This window comes from Theropithecus gelada, chromosome 7a, assembly GCF_003255815.1.
Source record: "Theropithecus gelada isolate Dixy chromosome 7a, Tgel_1.0, whole genome shotgun sequence".
Classification (NCBI taxonomy): Eukaryota; Metazoa; Chordata; class Mammalia; order Primates; family Cercopithecidae; genus Theropithecus; species Theropithecus gelada.
This window is the reverse complement of record NC_037674.1, coordinates 44,569,890-44,587,772: the sequence shown is the minus strand read 5'-3', so window position 1 is coordinate 44,587,772 and position 17,883 is coordinate 44,569,890. Positions and strand designations below refer to the sequence as shown.

General features: G+C 35.9%; 2 protein-coding genes across 3 annotated transcripts in view; both read right to left on the bottom strand.

Moving 5' to 3' along the window:
* The window catches only part of NOX5 (NADPH oxidase 5), a 137,326-nt gene that overhangs the window by 108,115 nt on the left and 11,328 nt on the right, over positions 1-17,883 (bottom strand). The gene's annotated exons all lie outside the window — the stretch shown is intronic.
* SPESP1 (sperm equatorial segment protein 1) overlaps positions 12,726-17,883 on the bottom strand; it is a 130,500-nt gene continuing 125,342 nt past the window's right edge. For both annotated transcript variants that reach the window (XM_025389708.1, XM_025389707.1), the window contains exon 2: positions 12,726-13,941. In XM_025389708.1, the coding sequence (XP_025245493.1) occupies positions 12,947-13,941 (995 nt within the window). In that variant the 3' untranslated portion in view covers positions 12,726-12,946. The remainder of the gene's footprint in view (positions 13,942-17,883) is intronic.

Here is a 17,883-nt window from a genome sequence, read left to right as displayed (position 1 = left end):
CATCAGTGTCAGGTTTTTTTCTATCTATTGGGAGAATGCCTTTCCCCGGCACTGGTTGCAACCAATTATTATTTTAGAGAGACAGTTTAACAACCACCTGACCATCACCTAATGGTCACCTGACATTCCTGGTGGGGTCAGGAGAGGGCTTTCCTACCCTGTTCATGTCTAACTACCTACAGTAACAAAATAATCACCAAATTCTTGGTTCTTAATTCCTAAATATCTCTCAAATTTACTACTTATTTCCATCTCCTCTGTCACTATCCAAGTCCAGGAGATCATCATCTTTCACCAGATTTTTATGACAGGCTCCTAATTGGCCCCTACTTTCAGTCTTGCTCCTTCCTATCCTTTATCTACACTGAAGTCATTTAAAGTGACTTGCAAAAAATGTTTAAAATCTTTCAAGATCTGTTCATTGTCTTAAGAATAAAGTACAATCTCCAAAATACAAATAAAAGTTCTGCATATTATATATAAAACAAATATAAGATAACTGTAAAAGGCGAATAAAAAAAGTCAAACTGGCTGAAGACCTCTGAACCCAAGGAATGACATGGTGATGCATTCTCTGAATTTTCTTTTAGCCTCATATATCCCAAACTTGGAGCTAGAGAAGCTGACAACCCAGAAACATGAACAGGCACAGACATAAAATCCCCAACAAAAGCCTCTTCCCTCTAACCAAAGGATTGAGAGAGCGATCGGAGACAACACAAAACTTTTAGACAATAACTATTCTATTCCAGCCAAATACTACAGAAAAACTGTGACCCCAATCCAATCTCCATCCCCACTAGCAAAAGCCAAGTTGGGAGCCTAGATTTCCATACTCTCCAAGCTGTAAGGGTGTGTTGGAGAAGGCTGAGTAGGGATACAGGACTTTCATCTCTGTTGGATGTATGAATTCTCCACTTTATATTAGTGAAGACCAGGTGAAAAGCCTACACTTGCACCCCCACCCAGCCTTAATGAGCCATTCCTCCCCGTCACCACTACAGTAGTATCAGAGGAGCCCTAATGGTGAGCCAGGATTTTTACCACTACCCAATGGAGAAAATAATCAATAGATGTCAACACCAAGATGACAGAGATGTTAAATTATATGATGAAGATTTTAAATCAGCCATCATAAAAATGCTTCAGTGAAGAATTACAAACAAGTTTGAAATCCATTAAAGAGTATAAAAACGTCCCCCCACCACCACCAAAAAATAGAGTCTTACCAAAGAATTAGGAGATATAAAGAAGTACCAGGCCGAGTGCAGTGGCTCACACCTGTAATCCCAGCACTTTGGGAGGCCAAGGTGGGTGGATCATGAGGTCAGGAGTTCGAGAGCAGCCTGGCCAATGTGGTGAAACCCGTCTCTACTAAAAATACAAAAATCAGCTGGATATGGTGGCATGTGCCTGTAGTCCCAGACACTCAGGAGGCTGAAGCAGGAGAATCACTTGAACTCGGGAGGCAGAGGTTGCAATGAGCTGAGATTGTGCCACTGCACTCCAGCCTGGGCAACAAAGAGAGATTCCATCTCACAAAAAAAAAAAAAAAAGTACCAAATGGAAATTTTAGAACTGAAAAATACAATAATTGAAATAAAAGGCCTAGTGGATGTGCTCAACAGAAGGATGGAGAGAACAGGTGAAACAGTAAGTATCCTTGAAGACAGAACAATAGAAATTACCCAATCTGATAAATAAAGAAAAAATAGGCTGGGAAAAGATTGGGGGTAAAAATGAATGGAATGAGCCTCACGGACCCAAGGGGCTATAATGAAAGATCTACCATTCATGTCACCAGAGTTTCATAAAAAGAGGAGAAAAGGAAAGAGTTGAAAAAGTCCTCAAAAGAATGGATACAGTGTCTAAATTTGGCAAAAGGCATAAACCTACAGATTCCAGAAGCTGAGCAAATCTTAAGCAGGATAAATACAAAGAAATCCATACCAAGGCACATTATATCCAAACTTCTGAAAATTAAAGTCAGAGGGAAAAAAACCCTTGAAAACAGTGAGAGAGAGATTACATCTTACCAATAAGAAAAAGCAATAGAAATGACAGTGGATCTCTCATCAAAAACCATGAAGGCAGGGGAAAAAGTAGCACAACATTTTTCAGTTGATGAAAGGAAAGATCAGCCTGGAACCCTATATCATGTAAAAACATCCTTCAGGAATAAAGAGTAAATGAAGATATTTTCAGACAAAGGAAAGCTAAGGGAATTTGTCACTAGAAGACCTACCCTAAAAGAATGGATAAAGAAGTTCTCTAAGATGAGAAATAAATCATAAAGCAAGGAGTCGTGAAACATAAAGAAAAAAGAAAATAATGGCTAGAGCAAAAATGTGAGTAGATACAATAGATTTTTCTTTTCTTTTGGGTTTTCTAAATTATGTTTGATGTTAAATCAAAATTTACAATCCTGTCTGATGTGGTTCTAAATGTATGTAGAGGAAACAGTTAAGACAATTCTAAGTCACAGAGGATAAAGGGATCTAAAGAGAGGTAAGGTTTCTACTCTTCACTCAAACTGTTAAATGATGACACCAGTACACTGTCTTAAGTTATATATATGTAATAGGCTACCTAGAGTAACTGCTACAAATCTATACAGAGAGATACATTCAAATAAAACATAAATAAATAAAAATAAAATTCCAAAAATATTCAAGTAATCCTCTGGTGGGCAGGAAAGAGAAAACAGAGAAATAAAAATCAGAGAGAACAAACATGAAACAACGACAAAAAAATAGCATATATGAGCCCTGATATGCCAGTAATTATACTAAATTTAAGTGGTCTAATTAAAAGACAGAGATTACAGAGTGAATTATGAAACATGACCCAGGTTATACTTTCTACAAGAGACTCACTTCAAACATAATGATATAGGCAGGTTGAAAGTAAAAGGATAAAAAACAATATATCAAGTAAACACTAATCAAAGGAAAGCAAGAATGGCTATATTACTATCAAATAAGGTAGAATTCATAACAAAGAAAATTATCAGAGGCATAAATCCGTATTATACAAGGATTAAATGTTCAGTCCATCGGAAAGACATAACAATCCTAAATGTATATGCAATAAACAATGGACCTGCAAAGTATGTGAAGCAAAAACTGATAGAACTGAAAGGAGAAAATTCACAAATCCACAATTATAGTTGGAGACCTTAACACTCCTCTTTCAATAACTGATAGAAAATCAGAAAGGTTACGGAATAAATCAACAACAGACAATAGGATCTAATTAACATTTATAAAGTCTTCCAACCAACAGAATATATGGTGTGTATATATATACACATACCATATCCTGGATCATAAACAAACCTTAACAATTTTAAAAGAATTAAATCATATATAGTTTTTTCTCTGACTGCAATAGAATCAAACTAGAAATCAGTGATGAAAGGATTACAGTAAACTCCCCCAACACTTAGAAACTATATAACATACTTTAAAATAATCCGTGGGCCAAAGAGGAAGTCTCAAAGAGGAAAATGTACACGTGGCCAATAGGCACACAAAAAGTTCAACATCATGAAATAGAATGAAAAATACATTAAATTGAAGGAAAAGAGAATACAGCATATCAAAAGTGATAGGCCATGGCAAAAACAATGCTCATAAGAAAATGTATAGTGTTAAATTCATACATTAGAAAAGAGAAAAAAATCTAACACCAAGAACCTAGAGAAAAAGAGCAAAATCCCCAAAGCAAGCAGAAGGAATGAAATGATGAAGAGCAGAAATCAATAAAATTTAACACAGAAAACAATAAAGAAAAATTAAGGAGACAAATTGTTATTGGTTTGTTCTTTGAAAAGATCAATAAAATCCACAAGCCTCTAGCATGACTGAAAATGGTAAAAAGAAGAAAGATACAAATTAGTACCAGGAATGAAACAAGTTATATCACTAAAGACTGTAAACATCAAAAAGATAAAAAGGAATATTATGAACAACTTTTAAAAACATAAATTTGAGAAGTGGGATGCAATAGACCAATTCCTCAAAAACGTGAACAGTTACATCTCACCTAACATAAAAGAATTTGAATAGCCCTAAAACTATTAAGGAAATTGAATTTATAAAGGTAAAGCTCTCAAAACAGAAACCTCCAGGCCCAGATGGTTCACTGGCAATGATTCTACCAAATGTTGAAAGAAGAATTAACACCAATTTACAAAATCTCTTCCATAAAATAGAGGAGAGAAGAATACCCCTCAATTCATTTGACAAAGCTAATATTATCCTGATACCAAAACCAGAGAAGGACAGTACAAAAACAAAAAGAAAACTATAGGCCAATATCCCTCATTAATACATGCAAGAATCCATAGTAAATTTCAGCACACAGAATTAAGCAACATATAAAAAGGAGCATCATGACAGTATTAGTTTCCTAGTGTTGCCATAACAAAGTAGAACAAACCAGATGGCTTTAATCAACAGAAATTATCCTCTTACAGTTCTGGGGGCTAGAATTCCAAAATCAAGGTATCAGCAGGGCCATTCTCCCTTAAGACTGTGTGGAATCCTTCCTTTCCTCGTTCTTACTTCTTCTGGTAGCTGTTGATTCTTGGCATTCCTTGGTGTGGGGCTGCATCACTCCAATCTCTCCCTCTGTTATCACATGGTGTGATGTCTGCATGTCTCTGTCTTCACATGACATTTTCCTCTTCTTACAAGGTGACACTAGTCACATTGAATTACAGACCTTGAATTTGGAAATTTTTTCTTGGATATGACACCAAAGCACATGTAGCAAAAGGAAATGTTGATAAATTATAGTACCTCAAAATTAACAACTTTGTTCCACAACCAATACCTTTAAGAAAGCGAAAAGACAACTGACAGAATGGGAGAAAATATTTACAAATTATATATCTGACACAGAACCAGTATCCAGAATTCTTACAATTCAATAATAAAAAGATAACTCAACTAAAAATAGGCAAAGGATATAAGTAAATGTTCTTCCGAAGAAGAGATAGAAATGGCCAACAGGTACTTAAAAAGATGCTCAACATCACTTGTTATTAGAGAAATACAAGATACCATTTCACATCCACAATAATAAAAAAGACAGAAGATGACAAATGTCGGGGAGGGTGTGGAAAAATTGAAACCATTGTACATTGCTGGCAGGAATGTAAAGTGATTCAGTCCCTTTGGAAAACAGTTGGGTAGTCTCCCAAAAAGTTACACATGACCCAGAATTTCCACATCTTGATACACATCCAAGCAAATATAAAACATGTGTCCACACAAAAATGTGTTTGTAAATGTTCACAGCTGCATTATTCCTAATAGCCAAAAAGTGGGAACAACTCAAGTGCCCATCAACTGATGAATTCATTTACAAAATGAATATCTATACAGTGAAATATTAGTCATAAAAATAGACATAGCTGCATAAAAAATAGACATATGCTACAATACGGATGAACTTTGAAATATTATGCTAAGTGAAAGAAGCCAGTCACAAAAGAATACATATCGTATGATTGGATTACATTATATTGTATGATTGCATTACATTACACTGCATTGCATTAAATGTCCAGAATAGGCAAATCCATAGAGACAGAACTGTATCACCAGTGGTTGCCAGAGGCTGTAAGACAGAGGAATGAGGAGTAATTGCTAATGGGTAGAGTTTGTTTGGTGGGTGATGAAACGTTCTGGAATTAGATTTAATGGTCATACAACTTTGTGACTATACTAAAAACTTGTGAATATACTAAAAACCATTAAATATACACTTTAAAATAAATAAATGTTAAATGATGGTGCTAACACAAAATATTGGTGAGGTTTCACAGAAACTCACACATTGCTGGTAGTTATGTTAAATGGTACAGCCACTCTGGAAAAGGGTGGGCAGTTTCTTATAAGACTGAATATGCGCCGGGCGCGGTGGCTCAAGCCTGTAATCCCAGCACTTTGGGAGGCCGAGACGGGTGGATCACGAGGTCAGGGGATCGAGACCATCCTGGCTAACACGGTGAAACCCCGCCTCTACTAAAAAATACAAAAAACTAGCCGGGCGAAGTGGCGGGCGCCTGTGGTCCCAGCTACTTGGGAGGCTGAGGCAGGAGAATGGCGTAAACCCGGGAGGCGGAGCTTGCAGTGAGCTGAGATCCGGCCACTGCACTCCAGCCTGGGCGACAGAGTCAGACTCAGTCTCAAAAAAAAAAAAAAAAAAAAAAAAAAAAAAAAGACTGAATATGCAACTGCCACACAACACAATAATTGCACTCCTGGGCATTTATCCCAGAGAAATGAAAACTTATGTTCACACAAACACCTGTAAATGAATGTCAGATTATATATAATCTGTATCAGATATATAATCTGCAAATATCTTCTCCCATTCTGTCAGCAGCTTTTCTTTTCTAATAGCCAAGACATGGAAACAATCCAGAAATCCTTAAACAAGTAAATGGTTAAACTGCAGAGTACCACTCAGCAATAACAAGGAATGAGTTGGTACATGCAAAAATCTTGATAAATCTCCAGAGAATTAAGCTAAGTGAAAAAAATCAGTCCCAAAAGATTATGTACTGTATGATGCCATTCATGCAACATTCTTGAAATGACAAAATTATGGAAATGGAGAACAGCATAGTAATTACGAGCGGTTAGACAAGGAAGGGGGAAGTGGTGCGGCTATAAAACAGCAACATGAGAGATTTTTGTGATGATGGAAATGTTCTGTATCTTGTGCCAATATCTATATTTTGGCTGTTTTATTGTACTCTAATGTAAATACTACATTTGGGTGAAATAGGGAGAGGGTACATTTAGCTAGATCTCTCTGCATTATTTTTTACAACTATAAAACATGTGAATTTATATCACAAAATAAGGCTAAAAAGCAATAGAGCATAACAATAAGATATCACTACACACCTACTAGAATGGCCAAAATTCAGAATACAAACAACACTAAATGCTGGTCAGTATGTGAAGTAACAGAAACTCTCATTCATTGGGTGGGAATGCAAAAATATTACAGCCGCTTTGGAAGACAGTTTGGCAATTTCCTGCACAGCTAAGCATATTCTTACCATGTTGTATTAGTCCATTCTTGCATTGCTCTAAAGAAGTACCTGAGGCTGGGTAATTTATAAAGAAAAGAGGTTTAATTGGCCCCTTGTTCCACGGGCTGTACAGGAAGTGTGGTGCAAACATCTACTTCTGGTGATGGCCTGAGGGAGCTTCTAATCATGGCACAAAGTGACAGAGAGCCAGCATATCACATGGCAAGAGTGGGAGCAAGAGAGCAAGGAGGGGAGGTCCCAGACTGAGCAAGAACTCACTTATCACCAAAGGGATCGTGCTAAACCATTCACAAGAGATCTGCCCCCGTGATCCAGTCACCTCCCACCAAGCCCTATCTCCAACACTGGGAATCACATTTCAACATGAGATTTAGAGGGGACACATATCCAAACCATATTACTTGTGATTCAGCAATCATGCTCCTTGGTATTTACCCAAAGGAGTTGAAAACTTCTGTCCACACAAAAACCTGCACATGAACGTTTACATCAGCTTTTATTCATAATTGTCAAAACTTAGAAGCAACCAAGATGTCCTTCAGTAGGTGAATGAATAAATAAATTGTGGTACATCTAGACAATAGAATATTATTCAGCACCAAAAAGAAATAAACTATCAAGTCATTAAAAGACATGGAGGAAATGTACATGTGTATTACTAAATGAAAGAATCCAGTCTGAAAAGGCTACAGACTGCATTGATTCCAACTACAGACTGAGCATCCCTAATCTGAAAATCCAAAATCGAAAATGGGCTGGGCACTGTGGCTCAGGCCTATAATCCCAGCACTTTGGGATGCCGAGGCAGGCGGATCACTTGAGATCAGGAGTTTGATACCAGCCTGGTCAACATGGTAAAATCCTGACTCTACTTAAAAAAAAATACGCACAAAAAAAATTTTGGCCAGGTATGGGGGCACATGCCTGTAGTCCCAGCTACTAGGGAAGCTGAGGCAGGAGAATTGCTTGAACCCAGGAGGCGGAGGTTGCAGTGAGCAAGATCACACCATTGCACTCCAGCCTGGGCAACAGAGTGAGACTCTGTCTCAAAACAAAAAGCAAAAAGAAAAAAAAAAATCCAAAATGTTCCAAAATCTGAAAGTTTTTGAATGCTGACATGATATCTCAAGTGAAAAATTCCACACCTGACACATTATTTTTTTACTGTATTAATAGTATGTCATGTTTTTACTGTCAAGTACTTATGTTTGCATAAGTGTAAGAAAATAATCGTTTATCAGTAGCAAATAAATTCAGAGTCAGAAATGATAGTGATGCTAAATAACCACAGACTGTCCACATGGCTGGCTGAGATATTGACACCTTTGCTTTCTGATGGGTCATGTACACAAACCTTATTTCATGCTCAAAATTATTAAAAATAGTGTAGAAAATTACCCTCAGGCTATGTGCATAAAGTATATATGAAACATAAATGAATTTCATGTTTAGACTTGGATCCTATCCCTAAGATATCTCATTATGTATATGCAAATACCAAAATCTGAAAAAACCCAAAATCCAAAACACCTCTGGTCATAGGCATTTCAAATAATTTACTCAACTTATATATACATTCTGGAAAAGGCAAAATTGTGGAAATGAAAACAAAAAAGCAGTGGTTGCCAACCAGAAGTTAGGGGAGAGGGAGGCATGAATAGATGAAGCACAGAGGGTTTAGGGCAGTGAAAATACTCTGTGCAATACTGTAACGGTGGACACATGTACATTTGTCCAAATTCATAAAATGTAAAATGCCAAGAGCGAATCTTAGTATAAACTATGGAGTTTAGGTGATGATGATGTGTCAATGTAGGTTCATTAATTATAACAAATGTACCACACTAATACAAGATGTGTCAGAGAAGAGAGAGAGGGATGTGGGAACTCTGTACTTTCTGATCAATTTCTCTGTAAAACTAAAATTATTTAAAAAAATAAAGGTTACTAATGTAAAAAAAAATAGGTCATCATTGGAGATTCTATGAACTAGTTATTCTGGAAATTATTAAGCAAAGGGATTCAAGCATTTGATGTCTTTCCAATACATGCCAGACCACTGGGGAATCAAATAATAGATGAAAGTTTCTCTTTATAGACACATTCCAGATAATAATGGAAGGAATGATGTCTCTACTTTGTACCACCTGATCAATTAATCTATCTAGGCAATGACCATCAAAGTCTGCTAAAAATACAAAAAGAGACCCAACAATATGGAAGAATAAAATGCCATCTTGCCAAAAAAAGAAGAAAGAGAAAGAAAAACAAAAACCTCAGTTTGAGGAAGCCTCTCTAGATCCAACTGCCAATTTATAGAAAAGACAGAGGATAGGAGAACATGTTAAATGGCACTATGGGGATGCAATTAGCAAACTCAATATTGTGGGAAATTATAGGACAAATGACCAATTGCTTCACTAAATAAATCTAAAGGGGAAAAAAAGAGGTAGAAAGGAAAACTTTAGATTAAAAGAGACTTATTAGTCAAATCAACCAATTTTAATGTGTGAACTTTATTTGATCTTGATTCATATAAACTCTAAATTTTAAAAATTATTTCACAATTGGAAATTTGAACATTGACTAGATATTTGATGATGTTAAAAATCATTAAACTTTTTTTTCTTTTTTTTTTTGAGATGGAGTCTCCCTCTGTTGCCCAGGTTGGAGCACAGTGACACAACCTCAGCTCACTGTAACCTGTCTCCCAGGTCCAAGTGATTTTCCTGCCTCAGCCTCCTGAGTGGCTGGGATGACAGGCATGCACCACCACACCCAGCTACGTTTTGTATTTCTAGTAGAGACAGGGTTTCACCATGTTGGCCAGGCTGGTCTTGAACTCCTGACCACAAGTGGTCCTCCTGCCTTGGCCTCCCAAAGTGCTGGGAGTACTGGAGTGAGCCACTGCGCCTAGCCAGAAATCATTAAACTTTTATGTGTGATATTGTGGTTGTGTTTTTTTTAAAAAAAAACTTATAGGACTTCACATTGTTATATTTTTACTGATGAAATGATAAAGTATCTGTGATTTAATTCAACATAAAATAGGAAGAGGGTAAAGAGGTAGGGATATAGATGAAAGAAGATTAGTTTTTAGATGATTGTTGAGACTAGGTGATGGGTATGTGGAAGTGAACAATAACAAACTGGAGTCACTTATGTCAAAGCCCTAATCAAAAATGGGAGCTGGGGAGGTAATAAAGAAAAAATCCTCCTGCTTACATTCTTGAAATACCTGTACATCTTGCTTGTACCCTGTAATCAGAGCTTATTCTCAGGAATTTCCTTGGCCTTCAGCATTTCAGGTAAGATGATCTGACCAGGACAGGTGTCTACCAAGGGCTATATCCTGCAGTGAGCTCTCTTTCAAAGCAGTTTGTGTGGACTTCTGTCTTTAAAAACTCCTCTTTGTCCTGATTTTCCTCATGTGTGTGCTTATGATTTTCATGGCTTGTGTACCCTAAATTGCAACCCTTTTTTATTCCCAATTAAAATCTTTTGTTTTAGAGAGCTTGTCTCTACGAGGTTTTCTTTTTTTCTTTAAGGTTGACATGTACATGGATTATATTATTCTTTACTTTTGCAAATTTTTGAAATTTTCCAAAGTAAAATTATTTTATAAATAACAGTAAAAGATTATTTTTATTTAAAAAAGCCTATATAATCCTTTTTACAACACAGCTAATTGTGGGAATTATTTTTGGTCCCTGCTATTAGCACAGTCCCTACATCCATTCAATCACCAAATCTTGTTGATTCTCCCTCTCTCTTTTTTTTTTTTTTTTTTCCAAGGTGGAGTCTTGCTCTGTTGCCCAGGCTAGAGTTCAGTGGTGCAATCTCAGCTCACTGCAATTCAGCTCACTGTGGCCTCCACCTCCCAGGTTCAAGTAATTCTCCTGCCTCAGCCTCCGGAATAGCTGGGATTACAGGTGCCCACCACCACACCCAGGTAATTTTTGTATTTTTAGTAGAGACGGGGTTTTACCATGTTGGCCAGGCTGGTCTTGAACTCCTGACCTCAGCTGATCTGCCCACCGTGGCCTCCCGAAGTGCTGGGATTACAGGCGTGAGCCGCTGCGCCCGGCCTGATTCTCCCTCTTAATTGCCAATTCTTTTCACCTACTCCAAGCAACATTTGCCCTGTGCACAGTGCACTTCTACTTTTGCCCACTTCCAAAACTGTAACGAGTAGGTTGTTGTTGTTTTAACAGAAATTTGATCATACCAGTCCTTTTTGCTTAAAATCCACTAATGGCTTCTTATTGATCATAGGGTAAAGGCTAAAACATTCAATACCGCACCGAAGGTGCTGCAGGATCCATTGCAATCTGGTGAATATGTCACCAGATACATCTTGTGATGCTTTTTCCTGCCTTTCGATACTCCAGGTACTTCCTGAACTTCTCATCCTTATTTTTAACTCAAAGCATTCATACCTGCTGTTCCTTCTGCCTAAAATGTTCACTTTGTCCTTACACACACCCTAATCTTTCAGACTACACCTTAATTGCGACTTTCTCGGGGTAGCTTTCCCATTATTCTTGGTCTGAGGTCAAATACCTCACACCTTCACAACAACTTGACACAACTGAAATTTTAAAATTTTTTGAAATTATTTGTTTAGCATCTGTCTTTCCTGCTATAGTATAATCTCAAAGAGAAAAGAAAGTAGGTCTTATTTTTGTATCCCCAAAGCCTAGCATCTATTGTGTCCTGCACATAGTAAAAGGTCAATAAATCTTTATCAAACTATAAATGAATGTCTTGATGAACAAATAAATAAATGTATTTGAATATAATACTGGTCCAATCATAAACAGAATTACCTGAGCCATTATTATAATATTATACACTTAACCTTAATGGTGTCAGTCATACTCTCTGACAAAAGATTTGAAAATCTTCAATGTGTATGTACACAAAGAGAGGAAATGAGAATGATTTCATTACATATCCAGGTTACCATCCCTCAGTGATACTCCAAAAGTACTTGATGACAGAAGAATAGAGATGTATCTTAAAATATTATCTACATTTCAAAGGAGGCACACCTATATCCAAATAAAAGTGCGGATACAAGCCCCAAGTTAGGCTATTAAGACAGAAAACTCCCTAGGTGCACTGGCTCATGCCTGTAATCCCAGCACTTTGGGAGCCCGAGGCGGGTGGATCACCTGAGGTTAGGAGTTTGAGACCAGCCTGGCCACCATGGTGAAACCCCGTCTCTACTAAAAATATAAAAATTAGCCGGGCATGGTCATGGGCACCTGCAATCCCAGCTACTCAGGAGACTGAGGCAGAAGAATCACTCGAACCCGGGAGGCAGAGGTTGCAGTGAGCTGAGATTGCACCACTGCACTCAAGCCTGCGTGACAGTGAGACTCTGTCTCAAAAATAAAAAATAAAAATAAAAAAGACAGAAAACTCAGATTATCTGAAAGAATAATAAAGACCATATGCCCCAAAATTTTACACTTTATGTATATACAATTATTTTATTTAAAACTAGCTATAGAGAGAGCACGCACACAGTCTCTTAACTCATAAAATGTATGAACTTAACTAATATATTCAAGCAAAATCAAAGCTTAAACATTGTAAAGATCTTCACAACATTTAAAATTAATGAGAAAAAACTACAAACTCCTGAACCAAAATTTTATTTTAAATTAGGTTTTTAGCTCATATGAAAATTGTTCATAACACATGACACATAAAGATGTTGGCACAATTGAACTACAATAGAAAATATTTTTATACAACTTTTGAAATTACGAATATGCTTATTTCTCCTGTGAAAAAATGCAGTTTGCTTATCAACTTTGTCATGGAATATCAAGTAGGTTAAAATTTTTATATTATTGTTTAATAAACTTTTAGTAAGGCTGTGACTCTCCTTGATCTACACATATTTTTTAATGTATTGAATACTGTAGCAGCTTCTTCTCTCATCTCTGGTGGAACATATTTAATATCTAAATATTCATAGAGTTTAGATCTAGAATTACACAGCATGTTAATAACAGTTTCAATATCATCAATTTTATTACTTGTTTGTCCTGGTGACAATAACTGGGACTTATACATTGTTTCTAATTTATGTTCTGCTGCTGCTGCTAGAGCAAGGCTTCGTTTTAGGTGCTCTTTAGAGGCTTCAATATCTTCTCTATATGCTGGGTTGCTGGTGTCACTAAGAAGTGCCTGTTGCACTTGTGAATTAATATCTAAAATTTTTTTCAAAATGTCATCATTATTCCAACTCTCTGGGTGCTTTCCAAACGTTAGTTCTTTGGATTTTTCTATTGCAGTTTCATCTGAGAGCTGAGGAACATCTTCTGATTCTGTAGAGCTCTCAATGCCAGTGCTCCTATCTGAAGTAGTGACAGGTGACTTGTATGAGGTGACATATGGACTTGTAGATGACTCAGTAACAACTGGCAACATTCTTGGTGCCTCAGTTTGTCTTGCAGTTGGCTCTGGCTCTGGCTCTGGCTCTTCCTTTTCAATATAAGGTTCCTCTGCATGTAAAACAATGGAAACATTGTTTGGTTTGATTGACCAGAATGGGGTACTTTCCATGTGTTTTTTCTTTCCTATTTTCGGTGTGAAGTCTTCTGTAGGGAAAGTTGTAGTTTCTTCACTGATAGGATTGGTTAAAACATCATTCTCAGTTGATGTGTCTCCATGTGTAATTAGCTCCTTAAATTTTGATCCCTTCGATGCTATAGAATAAACATGTTTTGGAGAGTTAGATTTTTTCTCACGACCTGGCTCCTTAGGGGGAACACTTAGTACTAGGTTCTCTAAAACTTGTATATAATGATTCAAGTTTTGTTCTTCATCAGGTGACACAGTTATGCCTTAAGGGAAAAGAAATCAAACAAATAATAAGTAACATTTATTATTATATATAACACATTGACAAAATCTACTGACCAAAATTTATTTCATATGCTATCACTTAAAAATTGAAATAAAGAACCAATATGCAAAGCACCTTTGACACAGAGTCAACTTTCACTTAAATAAACAAAATTATTTCTTCACGTTCTTATTAAAACAGGTGAGCAAGATTAGTGCAAAAGTTGCATATTAACACCATTCTCTCTACATTTTTGCTTTTATTCTCCCATATAACTTATGATTTTTGCTTTTATTCTCTCATATAACTTATGATTCAACAGGCAACTTATTAAACCAAAATTCTTGATTATGTCCTCTAACACAGTGGTGTGCTGGAGTAGGCTTATACTGGTTCACTAGAGCCCATTGTTAAATTTTTATGAATTTTGTGAGCCAGATGTTAAACACAGACATTATTTAAAAATTAACTTATCTATATTACAATCAAATAAATTATATTAAAAGCAAAGGTAATAAATATTCCAAACTCATCACTTTCTAATTATTTTACTATTTTCTATGCTCGTGAGGTTATTTACATCTAGTGTATCTGTATGATGAAAATGCAATATTTTCATCAAAGATTTTCATTCAAAGATCTAACTATAGTCTGTGACTCATATCCACTCAACTGCTTTATTAAGTAACGTTTTATTGGCACCCAGTGAGTCTTGCCCATTTGTTTACATATTATCTACAGGTGCTTTTGCCTGCAACACTAGAGGAATTGTAAGAGACCACATAACCTGCAAAGCTGGAAATACTGTATGACCCTTTACAGAAAAAGTTTGTCAATTCCTGGTCTAAATCATCAACATTTCACTCTTAACAACAAAATGGTAGTTCTACTTCATGAACCGCTGGTGGCACCTTACTTCTCCTTACCCACCCCCGGATCAAAAATATATATATATTCTTAACTAAAGTCTACTCAGGAAATATTTCCTGTCTTTTATTTTAAGTATCAAATTGTTTTAGTTGACTTAAAAAGGAAAAAATACAGAAAAGACAAAAAAAGCCCAAGGGTATTGTTGGGGCATCTGTCTAATGTGGAGGGTCTTTTTTGAGGGGTCTCCTAAAATAAAATATTTTAATAAGCAAAAAAAAAGAGGTAGTTCTATTTATACTCCTATTTTGCAACATCTGAGCAGTAAAGCCTCTCATTTCCAACGTGCAGAACAGAAAAGAAAATAAGGTATTAAGATATTCTGGAATTCTGTTCAACTACTCCTGAATCATGGAGCAGTTTTATTTTAAGCATCAAATTGTGTTTAGTTGATTTAAAAAAAAAAATACAGAAAAGACCAAAAAAAAAAAAAAAACCCAAGAGTATTGTTGGGGCATCTTTTTTTGGAGTGTCTTTTTTTTGGGGGGGGTCTCTTAAAATAAAATATTTTGATAAGCCAAAAAAAGGTAGTTCTATTTATACTCCTATTTTGCAGCATCTGAGCAGTAAAGCCTCTCATTTCCAGCGTGGAGAACAGAAAAGATAGTAACATATTAAGATATTCTGGAATTCTGTTCAACTACTCCTGAATCAGGGTATTTTAATTTTAAGTGCTGTGATTTTTCACTATGTGCAATTTTAAGGTTTGGCATTTTCAAGTATACAAATTGATTTAATTCAGGGAAGTAAATCACTTTTTACCAAACACTAATGCATTACTCCTACCTGAACCATCCCCCTGCAGGTTAAAGAAAGTAATAAACTTTCTGTTCAGGAGGCACTTTTATTTAGCTTTTTGGTAAGTACAAAATACGCAAAAACTGCCTTGTATTTACATGTTTCTCCTCTCTTCTTTATTCTGTTACAACTTAGAAAGACCAGATAGACATTTAATCAAAATTGAAGCCATATTTCTAAATTTTAAAAAATTCTTAATGAGAACAGTTTAGTGAGCCAATGTGGTTAGTGGAAAGATACCACACGTCCAGAAGTCTTGATTCTAAAAATAAATTCTCATTTTATGTAATGCTTAGAAAAGCCTTGTATATTCCTAAGATCCATATGATGATGATAAGTGAAAAAGAAAGTATAGAACATAAAGTAGAGTTTGATGCTATCCTTATGATACTTTTTTAAAATCACTCACATAGCATCATATATTTTGTCTGTGAACTGCAGATTTTTTTAATGGACTGGAATGATAATATACTAAACTTATATGGGCAGTTGCATCTGAGGAGAGGTAGTGGGACTCAATTTGGTCAGTAGAGGAGATTTTAGACTTTAACTATAATGTTTTACTCCCTAAACACACACCCACACACACACACACACACCCCAATCATTTAATATAGTAAACCATTATAAGTCACATTTATTTTTTTAAGTTTCAAGTATTTTTTCTCCTTTATTTTTTAATGGCAAACAAAAATTGTATACAAATCACATTTTTAAAAGGAAAATAACTTATTTATGTAAACTCATATTTATAAAATGCATTGTCCCGAATCAGAGTCTTAATGAAGGAAAATATTGGGTAAAATGAATATGCCTTGTGCAGTGAAAATAAAATATTTGATCCTGGTCCTGGCTCTACCAATTTATAGCAGCATTACCTTAGGTCATTATTTAACTTATCTGGATATTCACTTAACTATAAAGCTAAGATACTACACTTGCCTTTTTATCTCACAGAACCAAATAAATTAGATATTTTAAAACACTTTCAAAGCTACACAGCACTCATAAGATATTATTCTTTATAAAGGTAACTGCTTACATTTCTCATTTTAAATATAAATTTCCCTTAACATTATATAGAAAAACATGTTCTGTAAAAGGAACATTAAAATATACTTTGCATCTTATTTAGTGGGAGACAGTAAAAGCTTTTCCGCTAAAGACAGGAACAAGATAAGAATACCTAATATCTTCATTTCTATTAACAGTTAACATCATGTTGGCGATACTAGTCAATGCAATTAGACAAGCGAAAATAATTGGAGACATGAGAATTGGAAAGAAAGAGGTAAAATTATGTTTATATACAGATGATAGGATTATAAATACAGACGACACAAAAGAATCCATTGAAAAGCTACTACAATTAGTAAGAGAATTTCATAAATAGCAAGTCATAAAAATCAATATACCAAAATGAATATATAAATATAAACTGCTTAGAAGATATGAGAAATAAGATGTTGTTTACATAACAGAAAAATGAAACAAAATATTGGCTGTGTGCATTCATTCACACCTGTAATCCCAGCACTTTGAGAGGCCGAGGCAGGTGGATGGCTTGAGCCCAGGGGTTTGAGACCAGCCTGGGAAACATGGTAAAACTCCAACTCTGTAAAAGTACAAGAATTAGCTGGGCATGGTGGCACATGCCTGTAGTCCCAGCTAGTGAGAAGGCTGAGGTGAAAGGATTGCTTGAGCCTAGGGAGGTTGAGGCTGCAGTGAGCCATGATCTTTCCACTACACTCCAGCCTGGAATTTTATATATACATACATAATCATAAAATATCAAAAACATGCCAAAATCAATATGAAGAGTTATAGTAGGCTAAATAATGAATATTCAAAAATATCACCCTAGAACCTGTAAATATTACCTTAAGAAAGAAGAGTCTTTGCAGATGTGGTTAAATTAAGTTTCTTGACATGGGGCAATTATTCTGGATTACCTGGGTGGACTCTAAATCCAATCACAAATGTTCTCATAAGAGAGAGACACAGAGAGATTTGACACACACCCAGAAGAGGAAGAGGTAATGTGGAGGAAGAGGCAGAGATTAGACTGATGTGGCCACAAGTCAAGGAAGGTAGGCAGCCACCAGAAACTAGAAGAAGCAAGGAGCATATTTTTTCATTGAGCTTCCAGAGGGAGCATGGCCCAGACTATGCCTTGGTTTTGGCTCAGGGAAATGGATTCCAGACTTCTGGCCTC